The following is a 16,642-nucleotide window of genomic DNA, read 5'->3' as shown; positions in this document are numbered from 1 at the left end:
ACCCCTTACAATCATAGCACAATATTGTATATACCATTGGACAGGTACCCCTTACAATCATAACATAACATTGTATATACCATTGGACAGGTACCCCTTACAATCATAACACAACATTGTATATACCATTGGACAGGTACCCCTTACAATCATAACATAATATTGTATATACCATTGGACAGGTACCCCTTACAATCATAACATAATATTGTATATACCATTGGACAGGTACCCCTTACAATCCTAACATAACATTGTATATACCATTGGACAGGTACCCCTTACAATCGTAACATAATATTGTATATACCATAGGACAGGTACCCCTTACAATCATAACACAATATTGTATATACCATTGGACAGGTACCCCTTACAATCATAACATAATATTGTATATACCATTGGACAGGTACCCCTTACAATCATAACATAACATTGTATATACCATTGGACAGGTACCCCTTACAATCATAACATAATATTGTATATACCATTGGACAGGTACCCCTTACAATCATAACATAATATTGTATATACCATTGGACAGGTACCCCTTACAATCATAACACAACATTGTATATACCATTGGACAGGTACCCCTTACAATCATAGCACAATATTGTATATACCATTGGACAGGTACCCCTTACAATCATAGCACAATATTGTATATACCATTGGACAGGTACCCCTTACAATCATAACATAACATTGTATATACCATTGGACAGGTACCCCTTACAATCATAACACAACATTGTATATACCATTGGACAGGTACCCCTTACAATCATAGCACAATATTGTATATACCATTGGACAGGTACCCCTTACAATCATAACATAATATTGTATATACCATTGGACAGGTACCCCTTACAATCATAACATAATATTGTTATATACAATATTATAATCATAACATAATATTGTATATACCATTGGACAGGTACCCCTTACAATCATAACATAACATTGTATATACCATTGGACAGGTACCCCTTACAATCATAACATAATATTGTATATACCATTGGACAGGTACCCCTTACAATCATAACATAATATTGTATATACCATTGGACAGGTACCCCTTACAATCATAACACAATATTGTATATACCATTGGACAGGTACCCCTTACAATCATAGCATAACATTGTATATACCATTGGACAGGTACCCCTTACAATCACAACATAACATTGTATATACCATTGGACAGGTACCCCTTACAATCCTAACATAACATTGTATATACCATTGGACAGGTACCCCTTACAATCATAACATAACATTGTATATACCATTGGACAGGTACCCCTTACAATCATAACATAATATTGTATATACCATTGGACAGGTACCCCTTACAACCATAACATAATATTGTATATACCATTGGACAGGTACCCCTTACAATCCTAACATAATATGGTATATACCATTGGACAGGTACCCCTTACAATCCTAACATAATATGGTATATACCATTGGACAGGTACCCCTTACAATCATAACGTAATATTGTATATACCATTGGACACGTACCCCTTACAATCATAACGTAATATTGTATATACCATTGGACAGGTACCCCTTACAATCATAACGTAACATTGTATATACCATTGGACAGGTACCCCTTACAATCATAACATAATATTGTATATACCATTGGACAGGTACCCCTTACAATCATAACATAATATTGTATATACCATTGGACAGGTACCCCTTACAATCATAACGTAACATTGTATATACCATTGGACAGGTACCCCTTACAATCATAACGTAATATTGTATATACCATTGGACAGGTACCCCTTACAATCATAACGTAACATTGTATATACCATTGGACAGGTACCCCTTACAATCATAACATAATATTGTATATACCATTGGACAGGTACCCCTTACAATCATAACGTAACATTGTATATACCATTGGACAGGTACCCCTTACAATCATAACATAATATTGTATATACCATTGGACAGGTACCCCTTACAATCATAACATAACATTGTATATACCATTGGACAGGTACCCCTTACAATCATAACATAATATTGTATATACCATTGGACAGGTACCCCTTACAATCATAACATAACATAGTATATACCATTGGACAGGTACCCCTTACAATCCTAACATAATATTGTATATACCATTGGACAGGTACCCCTTACAATCCTAACATAATATTGTATATATACCATTGGACAGGTACCCCTTACAATCATAACACAATATTGTATATACCGTTGGACAGGTACCCCTTACAACCATAACATAATATGGTATATACCGTTGGACAGGTACCCCTTACAATCCTAACATAATATTGTATATACCATTGGACAGGTACCCCTTACAATCCTAACATAATATTGTATATACCATTGGACAGGTACCCCTTACAACATGTACAATCCTAACATAATATTGTATATATACCATTGGACAGGTACCCCTTACAATCATAACACAATATTGTATATACCGTTGGACAGGTACCCCTTACAATCATAACATAATATGGTATATACCGTTGGACAGGTACCCCTTACAACCATAACATAATATTGTATATACCATTGGACAGGTACCCCTTACAATCATAACATAACATTGTATATACCATTGGACAGGTACCCCTTACAATCATAACATAACATTGTATATACCATTGGACAGGTACCCCTTACAATCATAACATAACATTGTATATACCATTGGACAGGTACCCCTTACAATCATAACATAACATTGTATATACCATTGGACAGGTACCCCTTACAATCATAACATAACATTGTATATACCATTGGACAGGTACCCCTTACAATCATAACATAATATTGTATATATAACATTGGACAGGTACCCCTTACAATCATAGCATAATATTGTATATACCATTGGACAGGTACCCCTTACAATCATAACATAATATTGTATATACCATTGGACAGGTACCCCATACAATCATAACATAATATTGTATATATACCATTGGACAGGTACCCCTTACAATCCTAACACAACATTGTATATACCATTGGACAGGTACCCCTTACAATCATAACATAACATTGTATATACCATTGGACAGGTACCCCTTACAATCATAACACAATATTGTATATACCATTGGACAGGTACCCCTTACAACCATAACATAATATTGTATATACCATTGGACAGGTACCCCTTACAATCATAACATAATATTGTATATATACCATTGGACAGGTACCCCTTACAATCCTAACATAATATTGTATATATACCATTGGACAGGTACCCCTTACAATCCTAACATAACATTGTATATACCATTGGACAGGTACCCCTTACAACCATAACATAACATTGTATATACCATTGGACAGGTACCCCTTACAATCCTAACATAATATTGTATATACCATTGGACAGGTACCCCTTACAATCATAACATAATATTGTATATACCATTGGACAGGTACCCCTTACAATCATAACATAATATAGTATATACCATTGGACAGGTACCCCTTACAATCCTAACATAATATTGTATATACCATTGGACAGGTATCCCTTACAATCCTAACATAACATTGTATATACCATTGGACAGGTATCCCTTACAATCCTAACATAACATTGTATATACCATTGGACAGGTACCCCTTACAACCATAACATAACATTGTATATACCATTGGACAGGTACCCCTTACAATCATAACATAATATTGTATATACCATTGGACAGGTACCCCTTACAATCATAACATAACATTGTATATACCATTGGACAGGTACCCCTTACAATCATAACATAATATTGTATATACCATTGGACAGGTACCCCTTACAATCATAACAAAACATTGTATATACCATTGGACAGGTACCCCTTACAATCATAACATAACATTGTATATACCATTGGACAGGTACCCCTTACAATCATAACACAATATTGTATATACCATTGGACAGGTACCCCTTACAATCATAACATAACATTGTATATACCATTGGACAGGTACCCCTTACAATCATAACATAATATTGTATATACCGTTGGACAGGTACCCCTTACAATCATAACACAATATTGTATATACCGTTGGACAGGTACCCCTTACAATCATAACACAACATTGTATATACCATTGGACAGGTACCCCTTACAATCATAACATAATATTGTATATACCATTGGACAGGTACCCCTTACAATCATAGCACAATATTGTATATACCATTGGACAGGTACCCCTTACAATCATAACATAACATTGTATATACCATTGGACAGGTACCCCTTACAATCATAACACAACATTGTATATACCATTGGACAGGTACCCCTTACAATCATAGCACAATATTGTATATACCATTGGACAGGTACCCCTTACAATCATAACATAATATTGTATATACCATTGGACAGGTACCCCTTACAATCATAACATAATATTGTATATACCATTGGACAGGTACCCCTTACAATCATAACATAACATTGTATATACCATTGGACAGGTACCCCTTACAATCATAACATAATATTGTATATACCATTGGACAGGTACCCCTTACAATCATAACATAACATTGTATATACCATTGGACAGGTACCCCTTACAATCATAACATAATATTGTATATACCATTGGACAGGTACCCCTTACAATCATAACATAACATTGTGTATACCATTGGACAGGTACCCCTTACAATCCTAACATAATATTGTATATACCATTGGACAGGTACCCCTTACACTCATAACATAATATTGTATATACCATTGGACAGGTACCCCTTACAATCATAACACAACATTGTATATACCATTGGACAGGTACCCCTTACAATCATAACATAATATTGTATATACCATTGGACAGGTACCCCTTACAATCCTAACATAACATTGTATATACCATTGGACAGGTACCCCTTACACTCATAACACAATATTGTATATACCATTGGACAGGTACCCCTTACAATCCTAACATAACATTGTATATACCATTGGACAGGTACCCCTTACAATCATAACATAATATTGTATATACCATTGGACAGGTACCCCTTACAATCATAACATAATATTGTATATACCATTGGACAGGTACCCCTTACAATCATAACATAACATTGTATATACCATTGGACAGGTACCCCTTACACTCATAACACAATATTGTATATACCATTGGACAGGTACCCCTTACAATCCTAACATAACATTGTATATACCATTGGACAGGTACCCCTTACAATCATAACATAATATTGTATATACCATTGGACAGGTACCCCTTACAATCATAACATAATATTGTATATACCATTGGACAGGTACCCCTTACAATCATAACATAACATTGTATATACCATTGGACAGGTACCCCTTACAATCATAACATAACATTGTATATACCATTGGACAGGTACCCCTTACAATCATAACATAATATTGTATATACCATTGGACAGGTACCCCTTACAATCATAACATAATATTGTATATACCATTGGACAGGTACCCCTTACAATCATAACATAACATTGTATATACCATTGGACAGGTACCCCTTACAATCATAACATAACATTGTATATACCATTGGACAGGTACCCCTTACAATCATAACATAATATTGTATATACCATTGGACAGGTACCCCTTACAATCATAACATAATATTGTATATACCATTGGACAGGTACCCCTTACAATCATAACATAATATTGTATATACCATTGGACAGGTACCCCTTACAATCATAGCATAATATTGTATATACCATTGGACAGGTACCCCTTACAATCCTAACGTAACATTGTATATACCATTGGACAGGTACCCCTTACAATCATAACACAACATTGTATATACCATTGGACAGGTACCCCTTACAATCATAACGTAACATTGTATATACCATTGGACAGGTACCCCTTACAATCCTAGCATAACATTGTATATACCATTGGACAGGTACCCCTTACAATCATAACATAATATTGTATATACCATTGGACAGGTACCCCTTACAATCCTAACATAATATTGTATATACCATTGGACAGGTACCCCTTACAATCCTAACATAATATTGTATATACCATTGGACAGGTACCCCTTACAATCATAACATAACATTGTATATACCATTGGACAGGTACCCCTTACAATCATAACATAACATTGTATATACCATTGGACAGGTACCCCTTACAATCCTAACATAATATTGTATATACCATTGGACAGGTACCCCTTACAATCATAACATAACATTGTATATACCATTGGACAGGTACCCCTTACAATCATAACATAACATTGTATATACCATTGGACAGGTACCCCTTACAATCATAACATAACATTGTATATACCATTGGACAGGTACCCCTTACAATCATAACACAATATTGTATATACCATTGGACAGGTACCCCTTACAATCATAACACAATATTGTATATACCATTGGACAGGTACCCCTTACAATCATAACACAATATTGTATATACCATTGGACAGGTACCCCTTACAATCATAACATAATATTGTATATACCATTGGACAGGTACCCCTTACAATCATAACATAATATTGTATATACCATTGGACAGGTACCCCTTACAATCATAACATAATATGGTATATACCGTTGGACAGGTACCCCTTACAACCATAACATAATATTGTATATACCATTGGACAGGTACCCCTTACAATCATAACATAATATTGTATATACCATTGGACAGGTACCCCTTACAATCATAACATAATATTGTATATACCATAACAATATTGTATATACCATTGGACAGGTACCCCTTACAATCATAACATAATATTGTATATACCATTGGACAGGTACCCCTTACAATCATAACATAATATTGTATATACCATTGGACAGGTACCCCTTACAATCATAACATAATATGGTATATACCGTTGGACAGGTACCCCTTACAACCATAACATAATATTGTATATACCATTGGACAGGTACCCCTTACAATCATAACATAACATTGTATATACCATTGGACAGGTACCCCTTACAATCATAACATAACATAGTATATACCATTGGACAGGTACCCCTTACAATCCTAGCATAACATTGTATATACCATTGGACAGGTACACCTTACAATCATAACATAATATTGTATATACCATTGGACAGGTACCCCTTACAATCCTAACATAATATTGTATATACCATTGGACAGGTACCCCTTACGATCATAACATAATATTGTATATACCATTGGACAGGTACCCCTTACAATCATAACATAATATGGTATATACCGTCAATCATAACATAACATTGTATATACCATTGGACAGGTACCCCTTACAATCCTAACATAACATTGTATATACCATTGGACAGGTACCCCTTACAATCATAACGTAATATTGTATATACCGTTGGACAGGTACCCCTTACAATCCTAACGTAATATTGTATATACCGTTGGACAGGTACCCCTTACAATCCTAACGTAATATAGTATATACCGTTGGACAGGTACCCCTTACACTCATAACGTAACATTGTATATACCGTTGGACAGGTACCCCTTACACTCATAACATAACATTGTATATACCGTTGGACAGGTACCCCTTACACTCATAACATAACATTGTATATACCGTTGGACAGGTAACCCTTACACTCATAACATAACATTGTATATACCGTTGGACAGGTACCCCTTACAATCATAACATAATATTGTATATACCGTTGGACAGGTACCCCTTACAATCATAACATAATATTGTATATACCGTTGGACAGGTACCCCTTACAATCATAACATAATATTGTATATACCGTTGGACAGGTACCCCTTACAATCATAACATAACATTGTATATACCATTGGACAGGTACCCCTTACAATCATAACATAACATTGTATATACCATTGGACAGGTACCCCTTACAATCATAGCATAATATTGTATATACCATTGGACAGGTACCCCTTACAATCCTAACATAATATTGTATATACCATTGGACAGGTACCCCTTACAATCATAACATAATATTGTATATACCATTGGACAGGTACCCCTTACAATCATAACATAACATTGTATATACCATTGGACAGGTACCCCTTACAATCATAACATAATATTGTATATACCATTGGACAGGTACCCCTTACAATCATAACATAACATTGTATATACCATTGGACAGGTACCCTTTACAATCATAACATAACATAGTATATACCATTGGACAGGTACCCCTTACAATCCTAACATAACATTGTATATACCATTGGACAGGTACCCCGTACAATCATAACACAATATTGTATATACCATTGGACAGGTACCCCTTACAATCATAACATAACATAGTATATACCATTGGACAGGTACCCCTTACAATCCTAACATAATATTGTATATACCGTTGGACAGGTACCCCTTACAATCATAACATAATATTGTATATACCGTTGGACAGGTACCCCTTACAATCATAACATAACATTGTATATACCATTGGACAGGTACCCCTTACAATCATAACATAACATTGTATATACCATTGGACAGGTACCCCTTACAATCATAACATAATATTGTATATACCATTGGACAGGTACCCCTTACAATCATAACATAACATTGTATATACCATTGGACAGGTACCCCTTACAATCATAACATAACATAGTATATACCATTGGACAGGTACCCCTTACAATCCTAACATAACATTGTATATACCATTGGACAGGTACCCCGTACAATCATAACACAATATTGTATATACCATTGGACAGGTACCCCTTACAATCATAGCACAATATTGTATATACCATTGGACAGGTACCCCTTACAATCATAACATAATATGGTATATACCATTGGACAGGTACCCCTTACAATCATAACATAATATTGTATATACCATTGGACAGGTACCCCTTACAATCATAACATAATATTGTATATACCATTGGACAGGTACCCCTTACAATCATAACATAATATTGTATATACCATTGGACAGGTACCCCTTACAATCATAACATAACATTGTATATACCGTTGGACAGGTACCCCTTACAATCATAACATAACATTGTATATACCATTGGACAGGTACCCCTTACAATCATAACATAATATTGTATATACCGTTGGACAGGTACCCCTTACAATCATAACATAACATTGTATATACCGTTGGACAGGTACCCCTTACAATCATAACATAACATTGTATATACCGTTGGACAGGTACCCCTTACAATCATAACATAACATTGTATATACCGTTGGACAGGTACCCCTTACAATCATAACATAACATTGTATATACCGTTGGACAGGTACCCCTTACAATCATAACATAACATTGTATATACCGTTGGACAGGTACCCCTTACAATCATAACATAACATTGTATATACCGTTGGACAGGTACCCCTTACAATCATAACATAACATGGTATATACCGTTGGACAGGTACCCCTTACAATCATAACATAATATGGTATATACCGTTGGACAGGTACCCCTTACAATCATAACATAATATGGTATATACCGTTGGACAGGTACCCCTTACAATCATAACATAATATGGTATATACCGTTGGACAGGTACCCCTTACAATCATAACATAATATGGTATATACCGTCAATCATAACATAACATTGTATATACCATTGGACAGGTACCCCTTACAATCCTAACATAACATTGTATATACCATTGGACAGGTACCCCTTACAATCATAACATAACATTGTATATACCATTGGACAGGTACCCCTTACAATCCTAACATAATATTGTATATACCATTGGACAGGTACCCCTTACAATCATAACATAATATTGTATATACCATTGGACAGGTACCCCTTACAATCATAACATAATATTGTATATACCATTGGACAGGTACCCCTTACAATCATAACATAATATTGTATATACCATTGGACAGGTACCCCTTACAATCCTAACATAATATTGTATATACCATTGGACAGGTACCCCTTACAATCCTAGCATAACATTGTATATACCATTGGACAGGTACCCCTTACAATCATAACATAACATAGTATATACCATTGGACAGGTACCCCTTACAATCCTAGCATAACATTGTATATACCATTGGACAGGTACCCCTTACAATCATAACATAATATTGTATATACCATTGGACAGGTACCCCTTACAATCATAACATAACATTGTATATACCATTGGACAGGTACCCCTTACAATCATAACATAATATTGTATATACCATTGGACAGGTACCCCTTACAATCATAACATAACATTGTATATACCATTGGACAGGTACCCCTTACAATCATAACATAATATTGTATATACCATTGGACAGGTACCCCTTACAATCCTAGCATAACATTGTATATACCATTGGACAGGTACCCCTTACAATCATAACATAATATTGTATATACCATTGGACAGGTACCCCTTAAAATCATAACATAATATTGTATATACCATTGGACAGGTACCCCTTACAATCCTAGCATAACATTGTATATACCATTGGACAGGTACCCCGTACAATCATAACGTAACATTGTATATACCATTGGACAGGTACCCCTTACAATCATAACATAACATTGTATATACCATTGGACAGGTACCCCTTACAATCCTAACATAATATTGTATATACCATTGGACAGGTACCCCTTACAATCATAACATAACATTGTATATACCATTGGACAGGTACCCCTTACAATCCTAACATAATATTGTATATACCATTGGACAGGTACCCCTTACAATCATAACATAATATTGTATATACCATTGGACAGGTACCCCTTACAATCCTAGCATAACATTGTATATACCATTGGACAGGTACCCCGTACAATCATAACGTAACATTGTATATACCATTGGACAGGTACCCCTTACAATCATAACATAACATTGTATATACCATTGGACAGGTACCCCTTACAATCATAACACAATATTGTATATACCATTGGACAGGTACCCCTTACAATCATAACACAATATTGTATATACCATTGGACAGGTACCCCTTACAATCATAACATAACATTGTATATACCATTGGACAGGTACCCCTTACAATCATAACATAACATTGTATATACCATTGGACAGGTACCCCTTACAATCATAGCACAATATTGTATATACCATTGGACAGGTACCCCTTACAATCATAACACAATATTGTATATACCATTGGACAGGTACCCCTTACAATCATAACATAACATTGTATATACCATTGGACAGGTACCCCTTACAATCCTAACATAATATTGTATATACCGTTGGACAGGTACCCCTTACAATCATAACATAACATTGTATATACCATTGGACAGGTACCCCTTACAATCATAGCATAATATTGTATATACCATTGGACAGGTACCCCTTACAATCATAACATAACATTGTATATACCATTGGACAGGTACCCCTTACAATCATAACATAATATTGTATATACCATTGGACAGGTACCCCTTACAATCCTAACATAATATTGTATATACCATTGGACAGGTACCCCTTACAATCCTAACATAATATTGTATATACCATTGGACAGGTACCCCTTACAATCCTAACATAATATTGTATATACCATTGGACAGGTACCCCTTACAAGTACCCCTTACAATCATAACATAATATTGTATATACCATTGGACAGGTACCCCTTACAATCATAACACAATATTGTATATACCATTGGACAGGTACCCCTTACAATCATAACATAATATTGTATATATACCATTGGACAGGTACCCCTTACAATCCTAACATAATATTGTATATATACCATTGGACAGGTACCCCTTACAATCATAACATAATATTGTATATACCATTGGACAGGTACCCCTTACAATCATAACATAACATTGTATATACCATTGGACAGGTACCCCTTACAATCCTAACATAATATTGTATATACCATTGGACAGGTACCCCTTACAATCATAACATAATATTGTATATACCATATTAGCATAACAAACATATAGTTGACCTACTTCTTATAATATCTGAGAAATGGACCTAACCATGTACATGATGTAACTCCAATCTTGATCACTGATCCTTGAAATGACAGGCATGCAGATGTTGCAAAGAAACCCATACACCAAATGTTATGCTGTTATTCATGATCAATATAATTATTCATGACAAAAAAAAACAACCAATAAATTATTTTTAAAGAGAACAATGAAAATTAGGTCAAGGACTATGGACATATTACAGACAAAATCTTAAGTTTTATACAAATAGTTAATATTACTGCACTGCGCTTGTTCCCCTTTTTGACAGGAGTCCAAAGAACAAAGAACGGATTAAGTGTGGCCTTACCTGTAACAGTTTCATGTTCCAGAAAGAAGATTTGATGTGGCCTTACCTGCGACAGTTTCATGTTCCAGTAAAAAGTTATCAGCCCTATGTAGTGTGTTGATCATCCAGGAATATAACATTTCTGATAAATACCTGTAAAATAAAATTAAATATAAGATTAAACCCATTAAAGAGGTTGTCAGTGCTGAAAAAACCTGCTTAAAATACAAAATTACTTTTAATTAATAAATTCAACAGCACATTCCATTGGCTTGATTATATATTTAACTGTTTTAAATAAAGAAATTCTCTAAATAAAGTTCAGAAATCAACTTTAAATAAATCAAATGTAAACGGCAATAACTGTCCTTTCCTACATTTAGATATTATAGTTTCACAAAAGAAACTCTGTACAACATTTAGGATTTGATGTAAATATTGTATATTTTTCTTTTTTAAAGACAGTGATGTTTCATTGGTCCATCTTACAGCGTTAATACATCCCATGCCAATATACAGGTTGTGGTGTCTTAATGAATGTAATCAATGTATCACTGGTTAATTATTAGGTCAGGGATATTGTTTTACAAATCACTTAAAGCCTTTACTAAAATCTTTCATAGTTATAACTACTCAGTTTGGAAGTTTGGCTGAAGGAAAGTAATAACGAACAGATAGCAATTCTAATTTTTTACAGTAATGTTTTTAAAGAGCATTTAAATTTAGATACCATCCATGTAATCATACTGCTTGTAAGCATTTAAGGTTAAAGATTGCTTTAATTTATCACTGGGAAGTAAAATTAAATATTGCATTGTATAAAGCACTGGTTGTTGTTGATTACACTATAATTCTTGACAAAGGAAGATAACTCCAATTATTTAAGATGACAATAAAAATTACATCGTTTATATTTTTAGAACAGTACTAGATTCCTCCACTTTGCAAAAGTTAAGTTGTTTTCTTGACAAGTGTAACATCATTTTGTGACTTAAATATCTGAGCATATATGACATAGATAAATTTCTGGAAATGTTCATGGATAGGGTTTATAGAATATTATGCTAAATGCAGTATATTTTGTTTATCAAAAAGTTAGTGATAAACCCTGGAAGATTTAGATATCAAGTCAGTAACATAGGGTTTCGATGTTACGATTGCATTTCATACGATCATTACCCAAAATTATCCATCAAATGTTTAAAAACTTATTCTAAAAGGTTATCATTACACATCATTGCTGTATATATATTCTAAAAGGTTATCATTACACATCATTGCTGTATATATATTCTAAAAGGTTATCATTACACATCATTGCTGTATATATATTCTAAAAGGTTATCATTACACATCATTGCTGTATATATATTCTAAAAGGTTATCATTACACATGATTGCTGTATATATATTCTAAAAGGTTATCATTACACATGATTGCTGTATATATATTCTAAAAGGTTATCATTACACATCATTGCTGTATATATATTCTAAAAGGTTATCATTACACATGATTGCTGTATATATATTCTAAAAGGTTATCATTACACATCATTGCTGTATATATATTCTAAAAGGTTATCATTACACATGATTGCTGTATATATATTCTAAAAGGTTATCATTACACATCATTGCTGTATATATATTCTAAAAGGTTATCATTACACATCATTGCTGTATATATAGCTAATATGAGGCAGGCATTACCTGTAAATGGGGACGAAGTCTGTATGAATTATTTTTTTGTAACTTAAATATTTGTTTAAAAAAAAAAGAAACGGAAATACCGTAACATTTCCGATTTTGGTTCTGTTGTTAGGGATTTAGTTGTGACGTTATTTAAATTATGACGTCATATGCAATGTAAACAAAGAAACGCTATCATCAGGTAACGTTTTTTCATATCAAGGAATTATTAAAAATGAAATTGGTATTGCGCGTTCCTTCCTATTTTATACTAGACTGATAAATATATATTTTACTCAAAGTTTCATACAAACGAGACCGGAAAAAGGAAGTACATTGTACATTTCTGCGCAGGTCCCGGATTTCAAAACACGACAAAAAAAAAATTGAACGATTTTGAGTTCATTAGTACAATGAAAAATTCGGGGAAATTTTCCCGTATTTTTTTTTTTATTGAATTTTCTACTGTTATTGGGGACTTCGTCCCCATATAAACATTTTCTGTTCTACATCTGTCAGTACTTATATATTGAACTAGCACAAGATAATGTTTTTCTGGTTGTGTATTGAGGTTTGAGTCTTGGATAAATTATTTGTGTATTTTAGCTGTTATTGGCTTTGAACTAGGTTTCACCCCTAACAGGAGGGATTGTGCCTGATAGTCATATGATTAAGACATAATCTTTCAATAAGTTTTATTGAGGTCTGGAGCTGGCATGTCAGTCACTGCTATTAGTCTGTTGTTGTTTATGTACTATTGTCATTTAATTTATTTTCTTTTGTTTCTTATTCTGACATTGGACTCAGACTTCTCTTAAACTGAGTTTTACTGTGCATACTGTTGTGCGTTTGTTTTTTCTACATTGGCTAGAGGTATATAGGGAGGGTTGACATCTTAAAAAACAAGTTTAACCCTGCCGCATTTTTGCCCCTATCCCAAGTCAGGATCCTCTGGCCTTTGTTAGTCTTGTATCATTTTAAATTTTAGTTTCTTGTGTATAATTTGGAGTTTAATATGACGTCCATTATCACTGAGCTAGTATACATATTTGTTTTGGGGCCAGCTGAAAAACGCCTCCGGGTGCTGGAGTTTCTTGTGCATTGAAGTCCAATTGGTGGCCTTCGGCTGTTGTCTGCCCTTTGGTAGGGTTGTTGTCTCTTTGACACATTCCCCATTTCCATTCTCAATTTTATTTAGTAACAGCAGATGATGTAAAACTGGTACTTTGTGTCTTAGGTTTCAGTGACAGCAAATGATGTACGACTGGTACTTTGTCTTTAGTTGTTTAGTAAGCTGTGTTGATCTGATGAGTCAAACCAAGTTGTCTCATTAGTAATCATATCTTTTTTTTATTTTTACAATGTATATGTCGTGTACAAGTTGCAATTTTGTACAGGTTATAACATGTACAAAACTATTGTACACGTTATAATTTGTACAACGCCAAAATACAAGTTATAGCATGTACAAAAGTACCTCATACATGTTATAACACATACAAAATATTGCTTAACAAGAGGCTGTCACAACGACAGCAAACCGGATTTATTAACATTTATTTGTGTCCTGGCAATATCACAAGAACCATTACTGATGAATGATGAAAGTGAAAATCGTCAATATCAAATTTGACGTCCATTTTGTCATCAGTATCAACATATTAAAATTTGAAAAGTTTAGATTGAATGGTTTATGAGAAATTGTAACAACGTGAATGGAAACGCCATTTTACGATCTTTCAAGAACCATAACTCCTGAACGGTAAAAGTCAAAATCGCCATTATTGAACTTGACCTTCATTTAGTTGTCAGTAAAAACATATTAAAATTTTAAAAGCTTTGGTTGAATTGTTCGTGAGTTAATGCACGGACAACATTTGATTGCCGCCCGGCCGCCCATCCGCCCGCCCACCGTACATCCCCAAATCAATAACCGACATTTTTGTCACAAAAATCCGGTTAAAAATGGTTTTAACCTGTACAAAATTTAGAAATAATAATAAAGCAGAATATACATTCACAATTGAAATTTATCAAATAATAAAAAAACAATAATCAAGTGCAAAAGAAGGGGCATTATTTACAGCATGCATAACAAGAATGTGTCCTCAGTACACGAATGCCCCACTCGCACTATCATTTTCCATGTTCAGTGGACCGTGAAATTGGGGTAAAAACTCTAATTTGGCATTAAAATTAGAAAGATCATATCATAGGGGACATGTGTACTAAGTTTGAAGTCGATTGGACTTAAACTTCATCAAAAACTACCTTGACCAAAAACTTTAACCTGAAGCGGGACAGACGGACGGACGAACGAACGAACAGACGGACGGACGAACGAATGGACGGACGGACGCACAGACCAGAAAACATAATGCCCCTCTACTATCGTAGGTGGGGCATAAAAACTACATTTTCATACATTTTAGAAACAAGTTTTTTATTTGTTGCTACAAG

General features: G+C 34.1%; 1 protein-coding gene across 5 annotated transcripts in view; it reads right to left on the bottom strand.

The window, feature by feature from the left end:
• Window positions 1-16,642, bottom strand: part of LOC139518715 (N-alpha-acetyltransferase 35, NatC auxiliary subunit-like) — a 129,436-nt gene that overhangs the window by 14,740 nt on the left and 98,054 nt on the right. For all 5 annotated transcript variants that reach the window (XM_071310199.1, XM_071310195.1, XM_071310194.1 and 2 more), the window contains exon 14: window positions 12,558-12,643. In XM_071310199.1, the coding sequence (XP_071166300.1) occupies window positions 12,558-12,643 (86 nt within the window). The remainder of the gene's footprint in view (window positions 1-12,557; window positions 12,644-16,642) is intronic.

The sequence above is a fragment of the Mytilus edulis genome, chromosome 4 (assembly GCF_963676685.1).
Source record: "Mytilus edulis chromosome 4, xbMytEdul2.2, whole genome shotgun sequence".
NCBI classification, from domain to species: Eukaryota; Metazoa; Mollusca; class Bivalvia; order Mytilida; family Mytilidae; genus Mytilus; species Mytilus edulis.
The sequence above is the reverse complement of the archived record's forward strand: the minus strand, read 5'-3'. Positions and strand labels throughout refer to the sequence as shown.